Raw genomic sequence first — 27,571 nt, 5'->3', positions numbered from 1 at the left:
AAGCTCACTAGGACTACATCAAACGGATATAAATTCATGTATACTATACTCAAACTCCGTGGAAACAGGAGCTAATTTTAAAGAATTATCATTTACGAGATGATATTAAAACTGTTTATTACATCTTCTACGGTACATGTACATGTATAATGATTCAGAAATGCTCAAAAGCAAGGGAAACAAATTATTGAGGTGTAACAGATCATTTCCCTAGGCATTGTATTAGGAAGGTACATAAACATTCCAAGAGCACAAAGATTATGTAAAAAATGTGAAGTCCTAGATGATGAATATCATTTCTTTTTGTATTGTGACATTAACATATCTTTGCGTTCTAATCTTTTTGCTTATCTAAAAGACTATGTACCATTATTTCAGCATCTTGATGCATTAAATAAACGTAAACACATTCTAAACCCCATTCCTGAACTTGTTTGTCATATTGGAGTCTTCATTAAACAGTCTTTAGAACTGAGGGAGTCAGACCCGTGTCAGGCAAGGTTATGATGGTGTTTTTTTTACATACATTTATAATTGAACTCTAATGTTCTATTATTCAATATATTGTATTGTATTATTTTGTATTTCATTGTATTACATTGTATTTCATTGTATTGCACTGTATAGTATAAAATTATTGTTTCATTGTATTGCTTGACCCTCATGGGTGTAATTTTGCAATAAAGATATATAAATAAAATCTATCATGGTTTGGAATTTTTTTTTCGCCATCAGTGATAAAAGTTTTGTGTTGCAGCATGAAAGTATTATATTGACAATATAATACTTCCATGGTTGCAGTAAAATCTTATCTATTATATATATACTTTTTTCAATTGAAAAAACCGTTTTGTACATTTGTGGGAGATGTCATTGAGGTGATTCTTAAAGATTTTTTTTTATTTGTAGATAAATAAAATATATAATACATTATTGTTTTACATTCGTCATTTCGGGGCATTTTATAGCTGACTATAAGCACGACTAGGCAGGATCGCTTTGCTTATTGTTGAAGACCGTACGGCTCACGGTGACCTATAGTTGATAACTTCTGTGTCATTTGGTATCTTGTGGAGAGTTGACTTACTTGTCTTATTAATAGCAATCATACCACATCATCTGTTTTATATATGGAAAATTATAATGTATTATATATTACAGAACCTTTTTCTCCAAAATTACATTTCCTTTTTAAAAGGGGAAATGTCTGGGTTTTTTTTTATTTTGCTTTTTAGGGGGAATATAAATCTAATCCTCTTTTTATAGCACTTTTACAAGTAATTGTGACTTCAAAAGAACATAAATACACATTAGTTACCACGTATATCCTTCTTATAATGACTCGACGGCACTTGAGATTTCGGTGGTCACGTGATGTTTGTCAGCTGTTGAAGCAGTTTGACATCCCATCGTGTCACGAAATTTGATCTTCCCAGTGGTAAAGCGTAAACAAAGGATTGTGCAGAAATTTCGTAAGAAAGAAATCATCAGAAATTATAGATTTATACATCAATTAACACTTGGATTATAAAAAGAAAATACAAATAGATGAAATGTAAGTAATGTTTTTAATATTCTATATAATTATAATACTTAAATCAGTTGATTTTTGTGTATTTTTTGTGGAATAGTGGTAACGCTATGAACTCGTGGGAAATTATTTCTTAGATTATTGTCCATGCATGTTTACAGCAGAACAAAATCATTAATAGCATGTTGACTCGTGTTTTCATTTTTTGTTGAGAAACGAATAATTATAGATCATTATATAACGTGGATGTGTGGCGTCCACATGTTATCAATGATTTTTATGATGATTATGATTACAAAATCAATGGCACATCTATGATTAGAGATTAAACGTTAAATTGGCGTTATTTAATTAATACAAGATTCTCTTGCTATCATCTGAATATTAATGTGTTTTTTTTTAAACTTTGCCTAAGATAATTACGAAATTTTTACTTGTAAATGATGGAAAACTTATTTTTCTGATGAAATATATTTGTCAATATCGAGAACCCCCAGCAAGAGAGACGTTAATTATATTATGTAATCGCTCCGTTTCGTTTCGATAAAGTTTATTTTACGTTGATAAACTGTAAAAACTTTACTGAATATTTAATGAGCGGTCCTTGAATTATTTGTCGCTAGTTTGAGAAAGTGAGGGTGCATAGGGGCGTATATTTTTATTATGTAATGCTGTTTTTATTGAACAATGTTCGGCATTAGTTTTCCTTCTTATCGATTTCCTGTTTAGATTATTTTTGACACTAATTCGCATTATATTAACACTGACGATGCAGAACACCATATCCTTGTGTGTAAATGAAAAGAAATATATTTGAAAAAGACAAATATTTCAAATACTAAAATTGAATATCATTTTTTGTTATTTCAGTCATGTCAGTAGATGTGTAATTTTCTAAAAGGAATTTTAATTGTTTGCATTCAACACTTCGGGCTTTAAATGTGCATTTCTCGGAAAAAATAGACAAATAAAATAATAAAAACATGATCATAGTTTGAGGTTTAGGTTAACATGGTTAAACAAGTCATCAGTAAAGGTTACATTGCCAACTTTTTTCAACCTTTTTAAATTGAATAAAATTTACTTATTATTAGTATTACAAAATTAAGATAGATTTTCGTCAAATTTTGGATAATGATACAAAAGACGTACAGAAAGAGCAAACGGATTAAAATCACACCAAACCCAGATCTAAAGTTTTTCTAGAAATTCTATGCACATGTATGTATTGAATATATTAAATATTAACTTATTTTGTTTCTGATTGTCCGTATGTTTCCGATTGACCTAAAACATAGTATCATGCATTGTTAGTTAGTTTTCTCGTTTGAATTGTTTTACATTGTCTTAATGGGGCCTTTTATAGCTGACTATGCGGTATGGGCTTTGCTCATTGTTGAAGGCCGTACGTTGACCTATAGTTGTTAATGTCTGTGTCATTTTGGTCTTTTGTGTATAGTTGTCTCATTGGCAATCATACCACATTTTTTTTTATATGGTATTGGCCATTTGGTAATTAACAAATAAAATTGCATAGCTACAATGATTTCCAAAGAAGACAACCCTTGACAAATAAAGTGTGTAAAATTGGAAATACAGGCTTTTCTAAACTCATGTTTTTACACAGAAATAGAAAAAAGAAATCTTGATCTATATTTTCAATTACATAACTACCATATTTTCCAAAAAGAAAACCCTAAACAAATAAAGTGTGTAAAATTGGAAATACGGGCTTTTCTAAACTCATTTTCACAGATATAGAAATCTTGATCTAGTTTCGCATGATCATGATGATGTGACATTTTTGTTAAACATATAATTGATACAAGTGTTTTTTTATATTTTACCTAATATGGCTGATTAACCACAGGCACTTGGAAAACAAACACGATTTCAATTTACTTATATATTGACAAGTGCAAGTCTAATGCTTGTTAATGAGTGTATTTGTATATCAATCCTTAAATGGTTAGAAAAAAATTAAGTGCTTTGGACTTTAATTCATGGTCATAAAATTCAAGTGTCCTACATGCATAACGTGCATGTACTTGTCATGTCAAGAAGGTTTATTCTGAACAAAACTTTTTTTCATGTCCAAACTACATGGTACTGTCGCGCTATCTTCTATGTAAAGTAAACTGGAGACCAGTTGTTGTTACTGATCGCTGTATATATGTAGTTAACAGTGCAGAGTTTTTAGATGGGACGGCAAACACATTAACTATTTTAAAAAGTGATGGTGACTTACAAAAGAAAGCCACCTCGCTGTTTCGGATTTATTTTTTTTATTTGAAATGTCGAACCATCATCTCGGTGGTACAGATCTGTGTTGGTTATTTTTAATGATCTTCATAGTTTACAGTTAGGTTACTTGGAGTTGAACCCCTTTTCAAAATTGCTGGATCCAATCTATTATCCGCGACTGGATATGTTGGACTTGCGTCAATCAAGGAATTGTATATTTCAAATATACAATTCCTTGCGTCAATGAGATGTCAACCCAGCATTTTAAATATCCAAAATACATTTAGAGTGTTTGCGTACGGTAGACAGACAAATATGCATGCAATATTAAAAGTTAATCGTCACGAGTCTGCCATGAAACGAAACGGGAACTATTAAAAATCCGACAAAGTACCAAATAAAAGATCACGTCAGGCATCATTGTTCATGTATGACGCACCAACCATTCTTCTGTTATAATGGTGTCTTTTTTTAAGTTAGATTTTGAATTTCTCCTAAAAAAAAGTTTTATATAAGAAGTTCTACTTGAAACAATACGATTTAGACCACAATTTTTGTTCTTGCTTTCTTGAAACAAAGTTTTGAAAAAATAATTTAGTTACCAGCAAAACGAAACATAAACAATATTTATGGGCGATGCCTAAGACGTCTGCAAAAACAAAAGTGTTACATCTGGTATAAAATATCAACTTAAACTTGTGATCAATTAAGAAGTCATTTGAAACATCGAATTTCACAAGTATAAGAATATTATATTACTGCGTCATACGCGTAAGAATTTGCCAAATGTACTCTAAGTAGTGAGGGTCAGTGTGGTTTAGTATTTGCAAGATAATAAGGCAGCAATCATTTGATTTTCTGGGGAGATGGGGCTATGGGGCATTTCATATAGTAGCAGCTGAGGGAGAAACAAACATTTTTTTTTCTCAATTATTTTTTTTCATTTTTTTTCTCCCAAAACTGACAACAAACTTTTTCTTCCAAAAAAATACATAGCCAGCCCTCCCCCCCCCCCCCCCTCCAAAAAAAAATAAAAAATCAAATGGTTGCTGCCTTAGTAATCAAGTTTTGTGGTTTGGTTGATGCAGACAATTTGTATCGATTATCGAAATACAAATGTAGTAGCTGTAGACATGCATGGTAGATGCGATTGCAAATTTGAAAATATTATACACATGATCATGATGATAAATTAGTTGAAATTTATTCTGAACAAAAATTTGGGAACAAAATAGATAACTCAATAAATAAAATGTTACAAGGATGTGTTTATATATTCGTTCAACACCTACATGTATTCCCGTACAAACTGAATATGAAAACTCGTTGTCTTTTTAATTTGAATACTGAATACTCTGTTGACCATTTTAACTTAGTTTCTAGACCTAGATAAATTTCAGTTCCTGACCTCTCTTCCTATAGTTATATAATGACTGTAAAATACGTCCTCTTTAAACGTCCAAATTTGTTCTCATGGATATGAGATAAATGATCCCCAAACTGTGTTCGTCACTTACGATCCAGATACTGATTAAAATGACCAAGTCTGTAAATGAATTGTAAACTGCCATCAGTTACGATATCTCACATGCAGCTGCAATAACTGTAAGTTCAGATTTTCTGTCTTATCATGAACTAGTGGCTGATGGACTACTTAAAATGTTCTATGTCTTATCATGAACTTACAATAAGGACTAGTTACAATGAATAATGTTCTGTAAATCAATGCATATTCAAGGGCGGATCAAGCCATTTTAAAAAGGGGGGGGGGGGTCCAAACCCAGGACAAAAAAAAAGGGGGGGTCCAACTATATGTCCTCATCCAAATGCATTGATCGTCCAAAACAAAGGGGGGTTCCAACCCCCCGGAACCCTCCCAATTATTTCCTGTGTTACCAATAATAATTCATGGATAGAGCACGGATGGACGTCAATATAAAACTTCCATGGATAGAGTAATCAGCCTTCCATTTTCGTACCTCGCCAGCTCGCGAGAATGTATTCATTGTAGAGCGGCAGAATATAGACATTGATTTAATTTTGGTTATGACTGTTGTTGGGTTGATGTGTTTTAAGTAACATGTGGTTAAAGTCATTGCATAACTTCATTGTATTTATCTTGATTTTGCACCAATCTGGAATGTCGACAATCAATTGGTCTCAAGTGTCAGGTGTTTTGGCAAATAAAGAACAAAGAACGCATTCATCGATCGAAAGGCAATAAAAATAAAGGAGCTCATTGTTCTGATTCATTACATGGTCAATCTGTCCAGTTAATGACCTCTTGAAGGTTACCAGGGTTTACATCTGCTTATTAGATATCCATAAAAATAATTAAAAATGGCGCCTAAAATAATGGATACCATAAGGGCTAAAGTATGCATGACGGGTAAATGAAAACAAGGGTATCATTCTTGAAATAGAGGCTCTGTTTGGGGTTCTTATAATTACACGATTGGTACTCTTTTTATCTCCCGCTTAGCGGGATAAGGAATAACAATGCAACTCGGCTTGAAAACAAGGGTATAGTAAAAGAGGATTTTATTTGGGTTCTTATAATTAATTTACACCGTCGAAACTCATTTTATCTTCCGCTTAGCGGACTGAGGGATAACAATCATGATGCATGACGGGTAATTTGCTCCGATCATCATCCCGGTGGCATCTCAGGTTATTACAAATAAACTTATTATAGATACAACACCTACCAATTGTATTTATTTTTAATTGTTTCGTCCTAAACATGCATGAAATATTTGTTACAACAATCAATTAAAAATTGAGTGCTTTTTTTTGTAAATTTATTGGGTTGTAAAAGCGTTGACCGAAGTACATTTTGTATGAAGCGCGGAAGCGCTTCATTCTAAAAAGGTACGCACGGTCAACGCTTTTAACCCTATAAAGTTACAAAAAGAAGCATTCAATACTTATAATTACATTTTTAGCTAGGATCATTAAATCACGATTTCTATCAAGTTTTTGTTTAATTCATCTGTGCACTTTGTTGTGGGACCTCTTGTCATCATGAATGACAAGTTTTATTGAGTGATGCAATTGCTTACGGAATAACATGTGATGTGAAGTTAGCCAATCAGAATAACGTATTATAATGTAACTTGCATCTAATGTAATTATTTAATATGTATTTTTTACCTTATTTTAAGAAACAGAAAAAGAAGTTGTGGTTAGAACTGATCACCTGGTTGTTATATAATACAAAATAATAGAACATAATTTATTTTAAGAGTTCAAATTATAAATTGATGTATAAAACACATTCATAAGCTTGTCTGGCATGGATCTGACCCCCTTAGTTCTAAAGAATGCTTAATGAAGACTCCAATATGACAAACAAGTTCAGTTTAATACAAAAATAATTACACGGACATTATCGAGTGCGTTTTCGTATGAAGTGGTTTCCCTTTAAAATCATTTTAAATAAGTACCAGTTCAAAACACGAGAGGAGTAGTGGTATAAGCTACACTTGGACACAAACATAGTGACGTTATAATTAAAATCTTTAAATACATATATATTGTAAGAAGGATTAATTAAGTAATCTTATTTAGAACCGTGCAATCGAAATTTATTTTAAGCGTAAATAAATTGAACCACCGCTATGACAGATTAGCGCTTTGTTTTACAGGGGAAATACACAAATCTAAATGATTTAATCCGTATTAAACTTATTAGAACCAATTATTTGAATTCTTCTATTTGAGGGAGAGGGTGTGTCTGGTAGTCGGACATTTAAACAAATTTAGTGTGATAAAAATTTGTATAATTTAATATTTTAGAAAAGTGCCGAATCTGAACATTAAAAATTGAATAATATTTAAATACAGCTTTATGCATGGTCAGTTGATAACGTATATAAACTCCCATGCCGAGCCTCATTTACGCATGCCTATGAAACATAAGAAATAAAGTTGACTGGTTCTCCTTTAAAATCATTTTCAATAAGTACCATTTCAAAACACGAGTTGAGTGATGGTCTAAAATAACAAATATGCTTGACCATTGGATAAAATTAGTTAGAGTTTGATAATGTAAGTACACATTATTACTTTTACTTATAAGTAACTTTTACTAATCTATGCTATTACAATTACAAGATCAAATTTGTTGAAACGCAAATCAAAGAAATTTATTTCATAAAACAGTAACTTGGACGTCACAAATCTTGCGCAGTATAAATCAGTTTTCACCATTTATATTGTGGTTATTATGTAAATATTGCCTTTTGTAAGAGATGATATGGGTCTAAGTGTTTCTAATATCAATATTTTAACAATTATTATTATTATCATAATTATTAGAAAATGGTGGATTTAAGCAAAATGCTTATTTGGTTTCTCATAATTATATGAATCCCATCCATGTTCCTAGTTTCTCGTACGATGACTGATACCGTAAAGTCCGGAACACTCAATCCGGGCTGGATTCAAGAAATTTTATTTACCAACAAAATAGAAATGTGTACAGGGAAAACAACTTGAAAAGTGAGTGCTTACGAAACAGTTTCTTGCCAATCTTTTTAGAAATAACACACCGCAAAGAGCCCCCCTATCGGTTTAAACGCACTGTTTGTTTCCCTCCAATGCTGTACTGTTCGCTCCTTTGTGGTCGACCAGGGAAACTCTAGTGGTTTTTTGTTGAGGTTCAATTTCTTTCTTGTCGTATCTGCCTATATACTTCTCCCAAATTTGTAACTCATGGGATTTTATATTGGGTTTGGGTTGTGGTGATCTATATTCTTTGATTTTAATGTAATTAAACCTTATTCGTTTTTTTGTTTACAAATCATTCTCTATATAATATCATTTACATTTAGCACCCGATTATTCTTTTTCCTTAATATGTTTATATTCTTTTCTCTCGAAATCTGGTGACCTAAGATCCCATATCATTTCCATTCGGTGTGATTCGTATTTCGGTCAAACGGTCTTTCGACATTACACCCTAACACTTGAGACAGATCATTTATAAATACAAGTATCTAAATTTTGAAAGTGGAGATTTGTCGTGTTATTGTGTAAGATTTTTAAAATCCGATCTCAGGAAAAGTACATACACTAGCTTTATAATTATCCTATCATCACAGTCCGTTTTACCATTTAACCGGAAGCTGTCGGTTGCCTACCGGAAGCTATTAGCAGTCAAAAGTTTAAGTATTAAAATTGCGTATAAAAATAATTACAAGCTGACTGTTATGAAGTTTAAAGTTTCAAGTGTTTAATAATATTTACATTAGTCATTTTTTTCGATTCTAATTATTTACAGGCTAGTTTGAGGTAAACAATTCAAAGTGCAATTGACATAATACTTTAAGCGCGTCGTGCAGTTCAAATTAACCGCCGGTCACTAAGTCAGTCTTTTTCACTTTGCAAGCGGATTTTATCTTTTAAAATTATGTCACATGTATACTTGAAAAAAGAGATGGATCTAGGATTTTTGAAAGGAGGGAGATATAATCCAGAACATTTTAAGACAATTGTATACTAAAAAATTATATATATCGTTAAAACATTAGATTGTAATCTTTCAGACGACCAAAAAGTGTGAGTGTACGCCTTCAATGAATCCTCTGCGCGAAGAGTAAAATTTTATCGATATAGTCTATAAAGAATTTTTCATACAAATTTAAAAGGACGGTATTAAAAAGAAAATCAAAGGTTGCTTACATATAAAGAATACAAAATAATGGACAAACATGTGAAGAATAAAGAAAAATGGGAGAAAAAAAGAATAAGAAAAATAAGTGCCCCCTTCTGATCCCCATTAACAGCGCCTTTACTAAAGAATGCATGGTTGCTCCGTTGGAAATCGAAACAGGTTGCTGTGAGAATAAAAGTTTGTTTAATGTGTCATGCTATGGTTGATAGTGTAAACATATTTTTTCAAAACTTACGTAATATTTTGATGATAAAGTGAAACAATGAAATTTATAACACAGATTTTAAATATCTTATCGGATGACGATAACTATGTGCATGTATAACAAGTATTGTGGTATAGTTGACAAGACCGGCTTCAAATTTTAGGGAGGCTGCATACCTTTTTACATTCTCATCTGAAAATTATTTTATACAGTAATGTAGGAGTTTCCGGGGACGATATATATTAAGGTGGTACCAAATACCTTGTTTAATTTTCAAAAAAATAGACAAAATATTAACTTTGGACCTTTCTCACATTTTTATAATAAATATTTTATTGTCTATATAGTAGTTTGTCAAACACTTGGTCATTGAGTTGTTAAAATGTTTGGCTGATTTTTAAAAAGTTATCTTCGTGTAGTGTCATGTACGCCTTAATTAAACGATATTACATAATATTTAATGGACATTATATCCTTCTTTATTGTTTTTAAGCAACTATAAGTGGTGAGACTTTAACAGATCATTGAATTCTTTAAGTCTGCTGAATAAGTTGAATATGCTGCACGATTTTGCTCATTATGGAAGGCTATATGGTATAAGCAAGTTGGTCTCTGGTGGAGAGTTTCGTCATTAACCATGACACAGCTTCTTACTTCATAATGTTTATCATAAAATACCTTAGCCATATTTGGCACAACTTTTAGGAATTTGTTATCCTCAATGCTCTTCAACTTTATATTTATTTGGCTTTTTAACTGTTTTGATCTGAGCGTCACTGATGAGTCTTATGTAGACGCCCGCATAATGATCAGTTGGAACTTGTTGAAAATTTCATGAATTGAGTACATATTATAGCTTTGTTTTTGGGGGTGGACTTTTCCCTATTCATTTTTTTTTCGCTATGGAAGATGAAATGACATTCGTCATCGACATCACGAACTGATCTATTGGTGTAGTAATGCTCATTGTTGAAGATCTATAGCTGTTTACTACTATATATAAATACGTCAGTGGGTCTCTGGTAGATATTTGTCTTATGGTCAATTATACCATATATATAGATTTCTCGACAGCTGTTAATTACATAATTTGTTTTACCATTATCTAAATCAGTTTCATACGTCAATTCCTTTTCATCCATCTCTTAACAGGTATACCGAATGTAAAAATGCCATTGAAATGTCATTGCCATAACTGTCAGCAAACGTATAGTTTTAATTAACATTTGTTTTTCTCATGTTGGGAATGTAACTCTGTATAGCTTTAAATCCTTTTTATGATTTGATTATACTTTTCCCTCTTTTCATTTTATCGGCTCTTTAACGTTTCTGTTAGATCTTAGCTGGTATGTACGCAGACAATAAAATTGAGAATGGAAATGGGGAATGTGTCAAAGAGACAACAACCCGACCAAAATAAAAAAATACAACAGCAGAAGGTCACCAACAGGTCTTCAATGTAGCGAGAAATTCCCGCACCCGGAGGCGTCCTTCAGCTTGCCCCTAAACAAATATATACTAGTTCAGTGATAATGAACGCCATACTAATTTCCAAATTGTACACAAGAAACTAAAATTTTAAATAATACAAGACTAACAAAGGCCAGAGGCTCCTGACTTGGGACAGGCGCAAAAATGCGGCGGGGTTAAACATGTTTGTGAGATCTCAACCCTCCCCCTATACCTCTAACCAGTGTAGAAAAGTAAAAGCATAACAATACGCACATTAAAATTCAGTTCAAGAGAAGTCCGAGTCTGATGTCAGAAGATGTAACCAAAGAAAATAAACAAAATGACAATAATACATAAATAACAACAGACTACTAGCAGTTAACTGACATGCCAGCTCCAGACTTCAATTAAACTGACTGAAAGATTATGATTTCATCAAAAGAACATCAGGCACAATCCTTCCCGTAAGGGGTTTAGTATCATACCATCATAACATATATGAGAAGAACATAACCCGTGTCATGCCAACAACTGTTTTTAGAATAAATGTGTTTAGTTCCGACGCAAAGACCTTATCAGTGACTCAATATTAACGCCAAAATATGCAATCTTTAATGACTTGACAACAGTATCGTAATTATACCCCTTCTTAATAAGTCTATTCAAAGGTTTTGTAAGTTTATGAGGTGAATACTGACACCTTTGTGCTTTATAAAGAATATTTCCATAAAAAATTGGATGTGAAATACCTGAACGTATAAAAAGTCTGCATGTTGAGCTATATTTACGAATGATGTCTTTATACCGATGATAAAATTTAGTAAATGTTTTTACTAGTTTGTGATATCGAAAACCCTGGTGTAATAATTTTTCAGTAATACATAAATTTCTCTCGTTAAAATCTAAAACATTGTTACATACACGAGCGAATCGTACAAGTTGAGATATATAAACACCGTAAGATGGTGACAAGGGAACGTCACCATCTAAAAACGGATAATTAACGATAGGAAATGAAAAATCATCCCTTTTATCATAAATTTTAGTATTCAGCTTTCCGTTAGTGATATAAATATCAAGATCGAGGAAAGGGCAGTGGTCATTGTTAGTATTAGCTTTATTTAAAGTAAGTTCACCAGGATAAATTTCATTAATATACATACTGAAGTCGTCATTATTGAGAGCCAAAATATCATCCAAATATCTAAAAGTATTATTAAATTTGTTTATCAGATGTTGTTTTGATGGGTCTTTGCTTATTTTTGTCATAAATTGTAATTCGTAACAATACAAAAAGAGGTCCGCAATAAGTGGTGCACAGTTAGTCCCCATTGGAATTCCGATAATCTGACGATATACGGAATCCCCAAAGCGAACAAAAATGTTATCTAGTAAAAATTCAAGGGCATATATAGTATCAAAGCATGTCCAATTAACATAGTTTTTTTGTTTATTGCTACTAAAAAATGACCTAAAAGAGTTAGAACATATATATTCACATTCTGATTTTTTGAATGCCCATTTAATTAGGTGTGTGAATTTTTTCTTAATGAGAATGTGAGGCAATGTGGTATACAGGGTAGAAAAATCAAAACTTTGAACAGATTCAAAATCACCAATATAAGCATGCAATTTATCAAGTACTTCCAACGAGTTCTTGACACTCCAAAAGTAATTTATTCCACTATTTTCGAAGGCCTTATTTGAACAATTTATTATAAGGTTTTTAATTGTACCAAGTGTGCTGGTAAGAATAATAGACAATTTAGTAGTTGAACAATGGCTTGAAGACGAAATAAATCTATATTTGTAAGGGGTTTTGTGTAGCTTCGGAAGCCAATACATAGTTGGGACTTTCATTGTATTTGGCTCTGCTTGTAAAGCGGTGGCTAAAAGTTTATGTTTGTTACAGATTTCGTTTTCTGAAAATGGAGTCAGTTGGAATGTTGGTGAATTGGTGAACCTTTAACGGTATTTTAAGTTATACACCAGCTTACTTATTATCCCGACCTGTTAACGTCCGTATGCAAGTACATACTACTAAATCCCCGGTGATTTTTTGTCAAGAACTACAAGTAAAACCTTCCTGCTATCGGGCTTCGTGTAGACATGCTTTACCGAATGACGAAGTTTCACTCATTATTTTCATGTTGACCGAATATTTATATATTATATACATTCTAAACGTAATGGCCATGTACGTTTTTGTGATATTTTTCTAGGAAAGTAGAAACAGAAGCTTCCTAAAATTTCTATCAATTTTCAGGTGAACACACCTTATTACCCTACCCTGTAACGCGTTTTCCGATTCTTTTCTTTATTCAACGTCCTGTTTACAGAATACTAAAAGCGAAGGTATCATTTGTAAGCAACTATATAATCATGATAATCACTCTACTTGTAAATTTATAGAATAGACGACAATACTGCAAACATACGTTTAGAAATTCACAAGATTTCTTGGAAATATGGGAACTTTAGATACAGTTTCTGTGCCTACGCCTCGCTTTCATAAGCATTAGACATCATGACAAATAACGAGAATCTCGAAAGGCATTCAAATAAAAAGTAGAACGGAGCGTTTTTAGATCATTATTAGTGACACGTTAACAAAGGATTATTCAGATTGGTTAAATAAGAGTTTCAATGGAGTAAGAACAGGACAATTCTATATTTATTGTTAATTATACTTACACAACTTACATTTTATTAGTTTCGAGTATAATTTATTATCATGATTATTATGAGTGACTGTAGTAATTACGGTTGTTTCGAAAGAGTTTAATGATGAGTTAACTGGACTGATTCACTGAAACTAGTTATTTAGGGAATGGATCAGTAAACACGCCAAGTAATTCTGAACAAGTAACCTTTATTACTTATAAAAGTATTATGCGATTAAAATAATTAAATTAAAAAATATATATCAATACTTACAATTGTATACTAGTTTCGCCATGAAACAGGTTGGTACATTAGTAAAATTTTTGGTGTCAATGACAGTTTGCAATTAAACAAGATGACTAAAAACAAAACATTTGAATTATGTGACCTTGAACTTAAATTCCATCGTTGATCTTTACTTTTAATTACGTTGATGCATTTATGTTCTTTTTTTTCAGGATTGGGGCATTGGGGAGTCTTGTATCCTGGAGCAGCGTCTCGGGATCTGCGGACGATGATTGGATAGATAGAGTGAACCACATATGGACAGTTCTATTATTAGCACTCTTTGCAGTTGTAGTCACTTCCGGCCAATATATATTAGGCGATGCTATACAGTGTTGGACGCCTGCAGAATTCACAGGACAATTTAATTCCTACGCCAAATCTATATGCTGGATTTCAAACACATATTACATTCCCCAAGGTGATGTTATTCCAGAAAACATCGCCACGAGACAGGAAGCGGAAATAACTTACTACCAGTGGGTACCGATAATTCTTTTGTTTCAAGCGTTGATGTTCAAAATACCAAATATAGCATGGAGATTGTTAAATGGATATTCCGGCATAAATATGGACAAAATTTGCATTTTGTCAGAGTCTACTCTTATGTCGGCACCTGACGACAGACTGAAAAATATATCGCACATTGCAAAATATATGCATCGATGGATTGAAAGCCAAAGAGATTTCCATGACAACGCCCTCGTGCGTATGCGTCGGCGTGTTTCAAGCGTCATAATTTTCTGTTTAGGAAAACGAGATGGCACATTTTTAACTGGATATTACATTTTTATAAAGTTTTTATATGCAGCAAATGTAGTTGGGCAGTTCTTTCTTCTAAATGCTTTTATGGCAACTGACTACAATGTGTTCGGATTCGAAGTAATGAGCTACCTGTTTACAAATGGAGAATGGACTCCATCACCGCGTTTTCCTCGCGTGACTTTGTGTGATTTCGTCATCCGACAGTTGAGTAATCACCATCGCTACACAGTTCAATGCGTTCTGCCGTTAAACCTTTTCAACGAGAAAATTTTCATTTTTCTATGGTTCTGGTTATTTCTTATGGCTTTCCTTACTTTCTTTAATTTCGCTTCCTGGCTATATTATACTTTATTCAAAGAAAACAGAACTCGCTATGTGAAAAAATACTTAAACCTTTGCAACGAGATTTCAACGGGATTTGACAAAAAGTTAGCTAGAAAGTTTGCTGACGATTATTTAAGAAATGATGGTATTTTTGTTTTGCGTGTGATAGAAAAAAATAGTTCCGGAATGGTGCTCTGTGATCTTGTAATAAGTTTATGGAAATTGTTCAAAGAGGAATATGGAACTGCAAAGAAACCGGAAGTGATAGATACTGAACCCGTAAAAAATGGAAAGATAAACAACGACGGTTATATATCTAAGACCCCGTATGACGTATCATAAGACATTGAGAACAGACGCCGACATTTTTAGTGAACTTGCCATCTTTAAGATTGTTCGTGAAATAATAAGAACTCCGTTGTAGATGTAAAATATACTTTCGATAAAAATTGCTGACATTTAATGAATTAGATTATGCGTGGCATTAGGAACTCCGTTGTAGAAACAGAAAAAAATACTAAACGATGAACGTTGCAGGTGCTTTAATTATAAGTTAAAAAGAACTTTCCAGTAGAATTTAATAGTACTGTATGCTGAATTAGGTGACCCGTAGAAAAATAGTTCAAGAACATGTCGGTTATTGACCATTGAAACAGACACTTGTTCCATTTTTCACGTAAACTACTTAACCTTAATTGTAACCTATGTTTATGTGTCATAGACTCAGTACTGAGAAAAGTCTTATTAGTCGAAATGTTCGTTTAGTGAAAAAGTAGTATTACCTGATTACTGGCAACAATAGAGAGGCGAAGATTTTTATTTTTATTCAGTGGCGGATCCAGGAATTTTCATAAGTGGGGACCCACTGACTGACCTAAGAGGGGGCCCGCTCCAGTCACGCTTCAGTGATTCCCTATATAAGCACTCAAATGTTCAAATGCCCCCCTGCCCCCCCCCCCCCCCCCTAAATCCGCCTCTGTTATTTGACTGATTATCAGGATTCTACATTTTGTTAAACCTTTTTTTAGATAATTTTAAGGAAGCGATCTCAATTTTTAAAATGACTGCCATTTTGTTCACTGACATCATGTTTTTACTGTTTAACATAGAATATTAACCCATTGATGCGTTCAGGGACCACAACATCATGTTATATATATTAGCCATTGAAATTTTGGCGGGAAAATAATTTTTGTCTAGACTTTTTATAGCTTTATCATTGACAAGGTTAAAGCTTTCAAAAAACTTTCTCAAACAATTATAACACGTTAACAGATGGCTTAACATTTTCATGTACACTGATGTAAATGATTTATAAAAAGAAAAATGGTGGTTAATGGGCAATTTTTTAAGAAATTCAAATGGATAAAAACAGAGTATTCCGAAAATCTGACAAAAATCCAAAACATGACAAGCGAACTTCCGACATCAAACACGTTACTTAACGAATTTGTTTTGCATTTAAGAATTCAATGAATTTGTTAGTATTGAAAATTAACATGATTTTAAAAATACGATTTATTTTTCATTTTCTAAAAAAATGTGTTGGCTTCATTTTGTAAGTCAATATTATTAAGATTATGAATGTAAAATTTGCCACTGGTCATTAAAAAAACAACAAGCAAATATTTCAATATATCTTTAACTATACAATGTTCTAACATGAAAAGCTAGCAAAAAGTCCCATTTAAGTGGCGGATCCAGAAATTTTCATAAGTGGGACCCACTGATTGACCTAAGATTGGGCCCGCTCCAGTCACGCTTCAGTGATTCCCTATATAAGCAACCATTTTTTTTCCAAAAAAGGGGGGCCGGGCCCCCTGCACCCCCCTCCCCCCCTAAATCCGCCTCTGCATTTAAATGCATTATAATTCTTATTGGGATAATGTGTGTTTTTAAAGTACTCTATGGGCGTTTCTATCCTAGTGTGGTATTAACTTTTAAAAAGGGGAAAAGAAACTATTGTTGAGGTTTTAAATAAAAATAGCTTTTTGCATAAAATTCATTTTTGTCTGATGATATAAGGTCTAACACTTTTAAGATTTTATTAATTCTAACATGTGCCATGCGTTTTCTCATATAATTACACAGTCCTGTATAATAATATTCATTCCACTTCACACACATTTTGCACATGCATAATTCAATAGGGTTCAAAGTTATTTTCTGGCATTTTGTTCATATTCATTTGATGTCATGACGAAACGACTATTTTTATATTATGTTTTATATGTATAATAATAATTTGTTTATGTTTATATATTGTTTAGTATGTATATATATTTAGAAATAATTCAAGATGACCAATCGTTTATTTTTATAACAAAGTTTAGCTGGAAAGGGACCAATATTTTTATACTTTTACAATGTGTATTTCATGTACATTTAAGTGTAATTCTTGTATATCAATGTGTATTATTTTTGCAATTTGGTTAAAAAAAATTGACATTTATTTATGCTTTTGAAATTTTAATGAGTAGTAATGTTCGTTTACCATTCTCCATAGTACATGTTATAGTCGTAAACAACACCCAGCAGGTATCCCTTTCAAAAAGAGGGTTCCGGAATCCGCGGAGAGTTCCGAATACCGTGGAACAATTCGTTGGATTGAGGCTGCTAAACGGCGGGTACATAATGTACACGCTGGATCCGATTATCATTGACCATAAACCTCCGCGTGAATCGATTTCAGACTGAAAGTACGAATTGCGCCAAAATGTGCAATTTCTCCAACATGATGAATGGTTATAAAAGTTGAACCAATGTCGGTAAAGTTTATTTTAACCTTTACGATTAATGTGGCATAATAATATGGAAACGTACTTATCTTTTATATCGTGTTTATATTTGTTTTATTTTTTATGTGTATTTAATTGTTTTCCAGCTCAAATGGATAGTGGGCATTGTGTTATATATTTACAACATTGTACAAGTACCTTCCATAATTGTTACATGTCGTTCTTCTCTTTTGTTTTAAATGATAATATACCAGATTTTCTATATATATGTTGAATTATTTACTCATACCGTGTACAGAGTTTAGCACTATCATAGTGTTGGGTGGAGAATTGACCACTTCCATCGTGTAGATATTTATTTGACCCCTGTCGTCTAGTAAAGACTTGACCACTGTAATCGTGAAGAGAGTTGAACACTGTCATGGTGTAGATACATGTAATTGCCCACTGTCGTCGTGTAAAGAGATGAGCACTGTCATTGTGTAGATAATTGACCACTGTACATGATGTGGACAGTTGAGCACTGCCATCGTGTAGAGTAGAGAGTTGACCATTGCCACAATTTTGTTCATGATGTAGAGAGTTGACCACTGTCGTCGTGTAAAGAGTTGACCACTTCAAGCGTGTGGAGAGTTGACCCCTGTCATTTAGTAAAGAGTTGACCACTGTAATCGTGTAGAGAGTTGACCATTGCCACAATATTGTTCATGATGTAGAAGGTTGACCACGCGTCGTGTAAAGAGTTGACCACTTCAAACGTGTGGAGAGTTAACCATTGCCATCGTGTAAAGAGTTGACCACTGTCATCGTGTAAAGAGTTGACCACTGTCATCGTGTAGATAATTGACCAATTTCGCCGTGTAAAGTGTTGACCATTATAATAGTGTAGAGAGTTGATTACTGCCAGCGTGTAGAGAATTGGTGACTGCCGTGGTTTAAAGAGTTTGACCACTGCTACCATGTAGAGAGTTGACCACTGTAATCTTGTAGGGAGTTGATTACTACAATAGTGTAGAGGGTTGAGCACTGCCATCATTTAGAGAATTGACCACTGTCATCGTGTCAGTAGAGAGTTGACCGCAGCCATCGTATAATCATAAGGAGCAAATAATTGATCATTTCATCTCTTTTCAAAACTGTACTTATACAGGATTCTGATACTTTAATTGTCTTTATAACCTATAAATATGAACTATTCTTTTTATAACCAGAATTTATCCTAAATTGTTCAGATGGTAAATTTCATATACCTCTTTGATTTAGCCTATATCCTGTATATGATCCTTTTCAACTTTAAACACTTGTTAAAAATCGATCAGTCCATCAATCAACCAAGACATCAATCATGAACCAATCAATCAACCAAGTAATCGATAATGAACCAATCAATCAACCAAGTAATCGATAATGAACCAATCAATCAAACAAGTAATCGATAATGAACCAATCAATCAAACAAGTAATCGTTATTTTAATTACATGTTCTCGACTGCTACATTGCAGTTTTAATTTTTACGATACAAATGTTCATTATAATTCAATTGACTCAGGTTTTATTTCTGTGTGGCATTTAACATGTGAGACCAAAAATGTTACTGGTTGTATACCTGCAGTCATTGTCTATTATTTGTCTTTTTTTCGATAAATTTCACATACAAGCCTGTTTAGATGTGAATTTATTGTTTTGTTTTAAACATTTAATTTCAATTTTGTTATGTAATAAGAATCAATTGTTTTCCATACAACCGGGATACATACTCTTCAGAATGCATTGTTATAATTGAAGCCTGAACCCATTAGTTTTTGGAACATAGTAAAAAAAGATGTTTTTTCTGCCATTTTTTTTTTAAATATTTGTGCCAAAAATTCATTACTTATACATGTAGATCATTCATTCAATATAGCTTCAGATAATCATCCAAGATGGGAATATATTTTTATTGATTTGTATTATTTTTTATAATTAAGGGTCTTTGCTACTCTTGTTCATGTTGTTTTTGAATTTTTATCAGATATACAGAATCCTGTAATTAGTGTTAGTTCTATTAAATTTTTAAAATATTAACTTTAATTTTTTCATTTTTTGAAAGAAACAAGGTAAATGTTAAATGTATGAAAAATCTTAGAGATTCATTCATTACCAATTTTTTAATGGCTTATACCTCAAATTTCGGATGACGAACCTTTTCATTTGCATGTTTTTTTCCCTTTAATACCAATTATATACGTTTTTTGAAATCCTTGATTTTTTAAATCCGAGTAGCAAGCATCCGTAAGACATTGTTATGATTTTGTTATGCAATACATTACTGTCTTGTTAGAAACGTAGTTAATTATATTCACGTAGCTCAATTTTCTTTTAAAGATGTAAATAAAATTTATTGACAAATAAATGTGTATTTCTTTTTCATTTTAATGCATGAACCAATTACAAGTACGAACAGATACGTGATGATGAACCAATTACAAGTAGTTGAAAAGAAAACAAGGGATATGACATTCAAAATCAACAATGTTATCGGCAAATTGACAGATTCCGGTACCCTACATTAGAGTGTTAGATCGGCCGAAGTGTGCAGAATGACCAACTTGCAAGTTGTAGGACAGATAAAAATCTTGACAAGAGAAAAGACTAAAGGGCAACAAAAAAATGTTCACAAAACAGAAAACACAAAATTCAGCAACACAAAACAGAAAACACAAAATTCAGCATCACAAAGCCCACAAAAATGAGAGTGCTTTTAAGGGTAATCTGTTCCTGCCAAAACGGTGGCATATCTGTGTGACATATATAAGTACATTAGTTGTTGTTTTTTGTTCAATGCCTTCATCCTATCATCTATTTGACCAATCGAGAGCGAATACTTATTAGAGACATATTAACTATTCTGCAAGTTCTGGTGAAAAGGCCCAACCCAGTCGAAACAAACTATGTGAACCGATCCTGGTAAACTTATCGATCCTTTGACTAAACTTATTCTAAAATGTTACCAATTCAACACTGTAATTTAATAGATCCTTGAATATTGGTTGTATTGGTATTAATGTCATTAATATTGGTTTTGTGTCATTTGGTCTCTTGTGAAGAGTTGTCTCATTGGCAATCATACCACATCTTCTTTTTCTTCTGTCCTACCATCAGTCATGCAATGTTACGGTCGTTACACAATAATCTCAGTAATTTGTTATCCAGTTTTAAAGCTGTCTCGTGTTAACATGATCCAACATATAATTTACTCATATCACGTGACAATTTGAAACAAACCCGGATGTTGTTAAATAACAACTTCATCCAGTAAAAAACAACCCGGATGCTGAAAAGAAAACCAAACTTCAGGAAAATGATACAATAAACACACTTCAAAATGACGCAAATATATATATGATTAACACTGACACTAAAAAATGGAAAACAACACGTTTAATATTTTTTTGCGTCCGAAGCGTTTTTCTGGATTTACATTCATCAGGAACGCTCAAAGCCAAACATTGTAATTCGAAGATGGATAAGTACTGAAAATCGTTGAAGAGCTTTATGTCAAAAATACCTAAAATAAATAGCCAAATTAAAATAGCCATTATTTCCCCGTCGTGTAAATTTGATATGGACAGTTCGTTTCATTGGTTAGTTGGATTATGATTGAAGAAAAAGTTTCACTTAAATGTGAGAAAATATCTGATTACAAAATAGATCATGACGTGTTAACGCTTTCCTTAAAAGGATCTGACAACATTCCCTGGTAATAATAATCAGCCAATCAAATTTCTGAAGGTGTGTATCATTAAAAAAAAACAGAGGAGCCCGAAAGGTCTTTGGAATAAAGAATATAACAGGAAAAGGACATCAATGACGAACAAATCTGTCCTATGTTGATCTTTTCATTTCGGCAATATTCGGGTAGTTCCGCTCTCTCTTTATTTCCATCAGATAAAGTGACAGAATCTATCGAGTTTGAACGATTTTGAATAATTTGGCATTGTTTAAGGTTCCAGTAAAGTCAAAATATAGGACACTTCATAAACATCTAAACTTTGCCTGTATTTTTCAACCTATAATGAAAAAAGTAATAAACTATGAGAACATATGTTCATTTAAACATACTTTACATATACACATTGTGTAAATTGTAAATAAACTTGAAGAGAACCGTGGTGTAGTGGTTAGTGCATCGGACTACTAACACAAAGGTTCCTGGTTCGATTCCCGTTTGGGATGAAAATTTCAGGAACTCAATTTTCGGCTCTCCCTTGACACCATTTGCGAGTATGGTCTTGAGGAAACGATGATAGTCCGTCGGATGGGGACGATAAGTGGCTGACCCGTGTTAAGAGAGAGCCATATCTCTTGCACGTTAAAGACACCCTTGTAGATTTCGAAAAAGAGTATGCTAATGCCGCTACAAGGCAGCACTCGCACCCGCAAAGTGGAAAGGGATTAATATAAGTTGTAAAACTTGTTTCCCAATCCACTATAAACAAATATGTTTAAAATAAAATAAACTTGAAATTGTTATGTTGTGGCCAAACCGGTTTTTGGGGTGAACACTAAATTTTCAAAAAAATCTGCAGGCCTGAAAGACGGCTTAATTTGCTTAAAATTGGTATGGACGAATACTGTTACATGTAATGCAGGGCAAGCGAATGCTGATTTGTCACATACATATGTTTTAATGGCATATTTGTCCAATTTCTGTATTGTACCTTCGATATTCGTTCACTTAGATACATGAAATTAACTGAAACTCGAAAATCAATACATTTTATAAAAAATCAACATGCGCTTGCCCTGCATTATATGTAATAGTATTCTTCCATACCAATTTTAAGCAAGTTAAGTCGTCTTGCAGGCCTGCAGATTTTTTTGAAAATTTAGTGTTCACCCCAAGAACCGGTTTGACCACAACATAACTATTTCAAGTTTATTTACAATTTACACAATGTGTATATGTAAAGTATGTTTAAATGAACATATGTTCTCATAGTTTATGACTTTATTCATTATAGGTTGAAAAATACAGGCAAAGTTTAGATGTTTATGAAGTGTCCTATATTTTGACTTTAGTGGAACCTTAAGCCTGATTATTAAAATTAATTTTAACTGTTTTTTTAATGATAGTCTACATTAAGTAAAATAATTCACATTGGAAACTTGATTGTGTTTGTTAAACGTCCAGTTACATGTGGGATCTAAAAAAAAGTTTAAGTTTGAGACAAACTGGTTAAAATTAGAATAAGGCAGCAACCATTTGATTTTCTGGGGGGGGGGGGGGGGGGGGGGTATGGTTTTTTTTTGGAAAAAAAAGTTTGTCTCCAGTTTTTGGAGAAAAAAATAATTTGTTTTTGATTCTGAGAAAAAAAAAATTGTTTGCTTCACCCTCAGCTGCCACTAATGTAATGCTAAAATTGAAAGAAAAAAATTGTTTTCGACTTGTCGCGAAAAAAATAGATTGTTTTTCGCCGCAGGCGAAATAAAAGTTTGTCCTGAAAAAAAATCGCTATCCCCCCCCCTCCCCAGAAAATCAAATGGTTGCTGCCTTAGGGGTTCTAAATGCATTTATATTGGGATTTCTAATAATGCTGATTTGGAAATGAAGGGGAAAGTTAACCTCAAAATCTAAAATGTTGCAAACTTTGCACACTATGTTCTCTTTGAAATTAAACGACCGGGATAAAGAGTCGGAATTTCGGCAGCTCCGCATAGAAAAAAGCGAATCCTTCCAACGTGCAGCCCCATACAAAATGTATGAACCCTTGTTACAACATTTTTTTTTGCAAACATACCTATTTAGATGAGTTCGAATTCGGACAAGACAATGCTTGATATGTTTGCAGGAGTAAAAAATAGGAATAAAAACTGGGAAATTTGGACTACAACCGTAAATTTAAGGATATATTGCTATATAGTGGAATAAGTTTTGTCTTGCATCGTATTTATACATCATGCACAGCCAAACGGAGGACCTACTTTAGCAACACGATTTGCCGGAACAGTTGAAAGTTCACGGGATAGTATGGGGAAATTTTATGAGACAATATTAATTTTCCTTGGTACGGTAATGTGAGGATTCTACAGTGTATTTTATTGTTTTGTGGGGAATTCGAGGTTCAAAGTATTTCAATATGTTTGATAAGCTTTTTTAGGGGGTAAGTTCAGGAACAGCGTTTTGTCTTGAATTTTCGGTGCATAATTATAATTCGTCTTATCCTTCGATCAGCCAACTATTGTACATGTAACAAGTTTAGAAAACAAACTTTGACTGTATAGGCACTTTAACAAATAAAGTAACCTGTTACTCCGTTTCCATATGCTAATATTGAGTAAACGGTATAATGTAAATATTTGTTTGGTCCGATAATTATTTTTATGTGCTCTTTGGGGTCGATCTCTTTTTAAAATCAGAGACAACTATTTGATTTAAACAACTAAATATTAAAAAGTCGTGTGTAAATTGCAGGATAAAACATTACATTTAATAAAAGTATACTCGCTACGAATCAGAAGAAAAGCTGGGCAGGCTTCGCTTTTTTTCATATTTCTCAAGCTCGTACAAATAAGTTTATACCTTCCGACAATAAACATGTACATATATTTATTATTTATATATGGAACTAAGGACCAATTTATATAACAGTCATTTTTTATTTGCAATAAACAAAAAAACTATGTTAATTGGACATGCTTTGATACTATATATGCCCTTGAATTTTTACTAGATAACATTTTTGTTCGCTTTGGGGATTCCGTATATCGTCAGATTATCGGAATTCCAATGGGGACTAACTGTGCACCACTTATTGCGGACCTGTTTTTGTATTGTTATGAGTTACAATTTATGACAAAAATAAGCAAAGACCCATCGAAACAACATCTGATAAACTTTAATAATACTTTTAGATATTTGGATGATATTTTGGCTCTCAATAATGACGACTTCAGTATGTATATTAATGAAATTTATCCTGTTGAACTTACTTTAAATAAAGCTAATACTAACAATGACCACTGCCCTTTTCTCGATCTTGATATCTATATCACTAACGGAAAGCTGAATACTAAAATTTATGATAAAAGGGATGATTTTTCATTTCCTATCGTTAATTATCCGTTTTTAGATGGTGACGTTCCCTTGTCACCATCTTACGGTGTTTATATATCTCAACTTGTACGATTCGCTCGTGTATGTTTCAATGTTTTAGATTTTAACGAGAGAAATTTATGTATTACTGAAAAATTATTACAACAGGGTTTTCGATATCACAAACTAGTCAAAACATTTACTAAATTTTATCATCGGTATAAAGACATCATTCGTAAATATAGCTCAACACGCAGACTTCTAATACGTTCAGGTATTTCACATCCAATTTTTTATTGAAATATTCTTTATAAAGCACAAAGGTGTCAGTATTCACCTCAGAAACTTACAAAACCTTTGAATAGACTTATTAAGAAGGGATATAATTAAGATACTGTTGTCAAGTCATTAAAGATTGCATATTTTGGCGTTAATATTGAGTCACTGATAAGGTCTTTGCATCGGAACTAAACACATTTATTCTAAAAACAGTTGTTGGCATGACACGGGTTATGTTCTTCTCATATATGTTATGATGGTATGATACTAAACCCCTAACGGGAAGGATTGTGCCTGATGTTCATATGATGAAATCATAATCTTGCAGTCAGTTTAATTGAAGTCTGGAGCTGGCATGTCAGTTAACTGCTAGTAGTCTGTTGTTATTTATATATTATTGTCATTTTGTTTATTTTCTTTGGTTACATCTTCTGACATCAGACTCGGACTTCTCTTGAACTGAATTTTAATGTGCGTATTGTTATGCGTTTACTTTTCCACATTGGTTAGAGGTATAGGGGGAGGGTTGAGATCTCACAAACATGTTTAACCCCGCCGCATTTTTGCGCCTGTCCAAGTCAGGAGCCTCTGGCCTTTGTTAGTCTTGTATTATTTTAATTTTAGTTTCTTGTGTACAATTTGGAAATTAGTATGGCGTTCATTATCACTGGACTAGTATATATTTGTTTAGGGGCCAGCTGAAGGACGCCTCCGGGTGCGGGAATTTCTCGCTACATTGAAGACCTGTTGGTGACCTTCTGCTGTTGTTTTTTTATTTGGTCGGGTTGTTGTCTCTTTGACACATTCCCAATTTCCATTCTCAATTTTATTATAAATTTGTCACACCAGCAATTGACTAAACTCCACTGTCTTTAATGGGGAAACGAAGTGGACACAGGGGCTATGACATTTGTCTAGGGTTTGCAAATCAAAGCACAGGTTTCCATTTGCCTTCTTAATTATATCGTAGCAAAAATACATATAAAAAGACAAACAGATTAAAAAATATCATTTCTTTATAAAAAGCAAGAAAAGAATGACGATAATGACAAGAACTTCAACCCTAAGCTTTTCCCCCATGTAAGTTTTCCTTTTCCTTATGAACGTTTTCCTTTTCCCTGTGAAGATTTTCCTTTTACTTTTCCTTGTGAAATATTTCATTTTCCTTTTTCTTGTAGCAATCAATATGAAATATATCAAAAAAATATGTGGTATAATGGCCAATGAGACAACTCTTAAGTGACTAAGAGACACAGAAATTAACAGCTATAGGAAAGTCTATTGATATGATATCCAGTTGTATGTAGATAACAATATATGTCCTATTTTTGTTATTCTCAAATAATAAAGTAACTTTCGTTTTTCTCGTTGTCCTCCTCATAATTGCTTTGAGGCGTGTGCGCATGTCTTTTCTGGTATAAAGCTAGATTGCGATATATATTAAATATAGTGATGCAATAAAAGAAGTGATATGGTAACACCATTTGTAAATCAAAATTTTAAGAATAAGGACGATTTCCTAAATGGTAACGACATGACACCCCCTCCAAAATATAACAAAAAAACAAACCAAAACGAACACACAAACAGAAACAAAGATACATGAATCGAGAATACGAATAGTAGGACATGCTCACATTACACCAATTAATAGTAAAATGAAAAATGGTTCTTATCACAAAGACTACAAGTTGTTGTGATATACAAGAACCCGGCTACGTCCACTATGTGTTTTTGTTAGATGTATTTCTACTGCTATCCATCTGATATCGACGAGTTAAGCCTTTTTCAACTAATTTGTATAGTTCGTTTTTATGTTGTAATGTTACACCACTTTCCATATGCATGTTAGGGGGATGGTTTTGGATCCAGCGAACATGTTTAACCCTGCCATGTTCTGTATGCATATGCCTGTCTCAAGTCAGGAGCCTGTAATTCAGAGGTTGTCATTTGTTTATGTGTTTCACATTTGTTTTTCGTTTCTTTTTTTATTGTACATCAATTAGGCTGTTTGATTTCACGTTTGAATTGTTTTACATTTGTCATTTTGGGGGCATTTATACATGTACATGTAGCTAACTATGCGGTGTGGGCTTTCCTCGTTGTTGAAGGCCGTACGGTGACCTATACATGTTAATGTCTGTGTTATTTGGTCTCATGTAGAGAGCTGTCCCACTGGCAATCATACCACATCTTCTTTTTTTATAAATACAAAGATTATCAATGAATATTGGAAATGTCAGAATAATCATGTCAGACAAACGTATGCATGACCAATAAATATTCATCTATAGTATCGAGAAACTGACAAAATTACGAAAACTTTACTGA

General features: G+C 32.9%; 1 protein-coding gene across 2 annotated transcripts; it reads left to right on the top strand.

Moving 5' to 3' along the window:
* The first annotated feature begins 1,360 nt into the window (after positions 1-1,360).
* LOC134695224 (innexin unc-9-like) lies at positions 1,361-20,274 on the top strand. Of its 2 annotated transcripts, none has more exons than XM_063556437.1 (2): positions 1,361-1,555; positions 14,232-20,274. In XM_063556437.1, coding segments are annotated over exons 1-2 (1,260 nt in total). In that variant the 5' UTR covers positions 1,361-1,553; the 3' UTR covers positions 15,490-20,274. The 2 variants fall into 2 exon arrangements, with proteins under 2 accessions (XP_063412507.1, XP_063412508.1); XM_063556438.1 differs by lacking the exon at positions 1,361-1,555 and adding an exon at positions 7,685-7,825.
* Positions 20,275-27,571: the final 7,297 nt, after the last annotated feature.

The sequence above is a fragment of the Mytilus trossulus genome, chromosome 13, assembly GCF_036588685.1.
Source record: "Mytilus trossulus isolate FHL-02 chromosome 13, PNRI_Mtr1.1.1.hap1, whole genome shotgun sequence".
Classification (NCBI taxonomy): Eukaryota; Metazoa; Mollusca; class Bivalvia; order Mytilida; family Mytilidae; genus Mytilus; species Mytilus trossulus.
The sequence above is the reverse complement of the archived record's forward strand: the minus strand, read 5'-3'. Positions and strand labels throughout refer to the sequence as shown.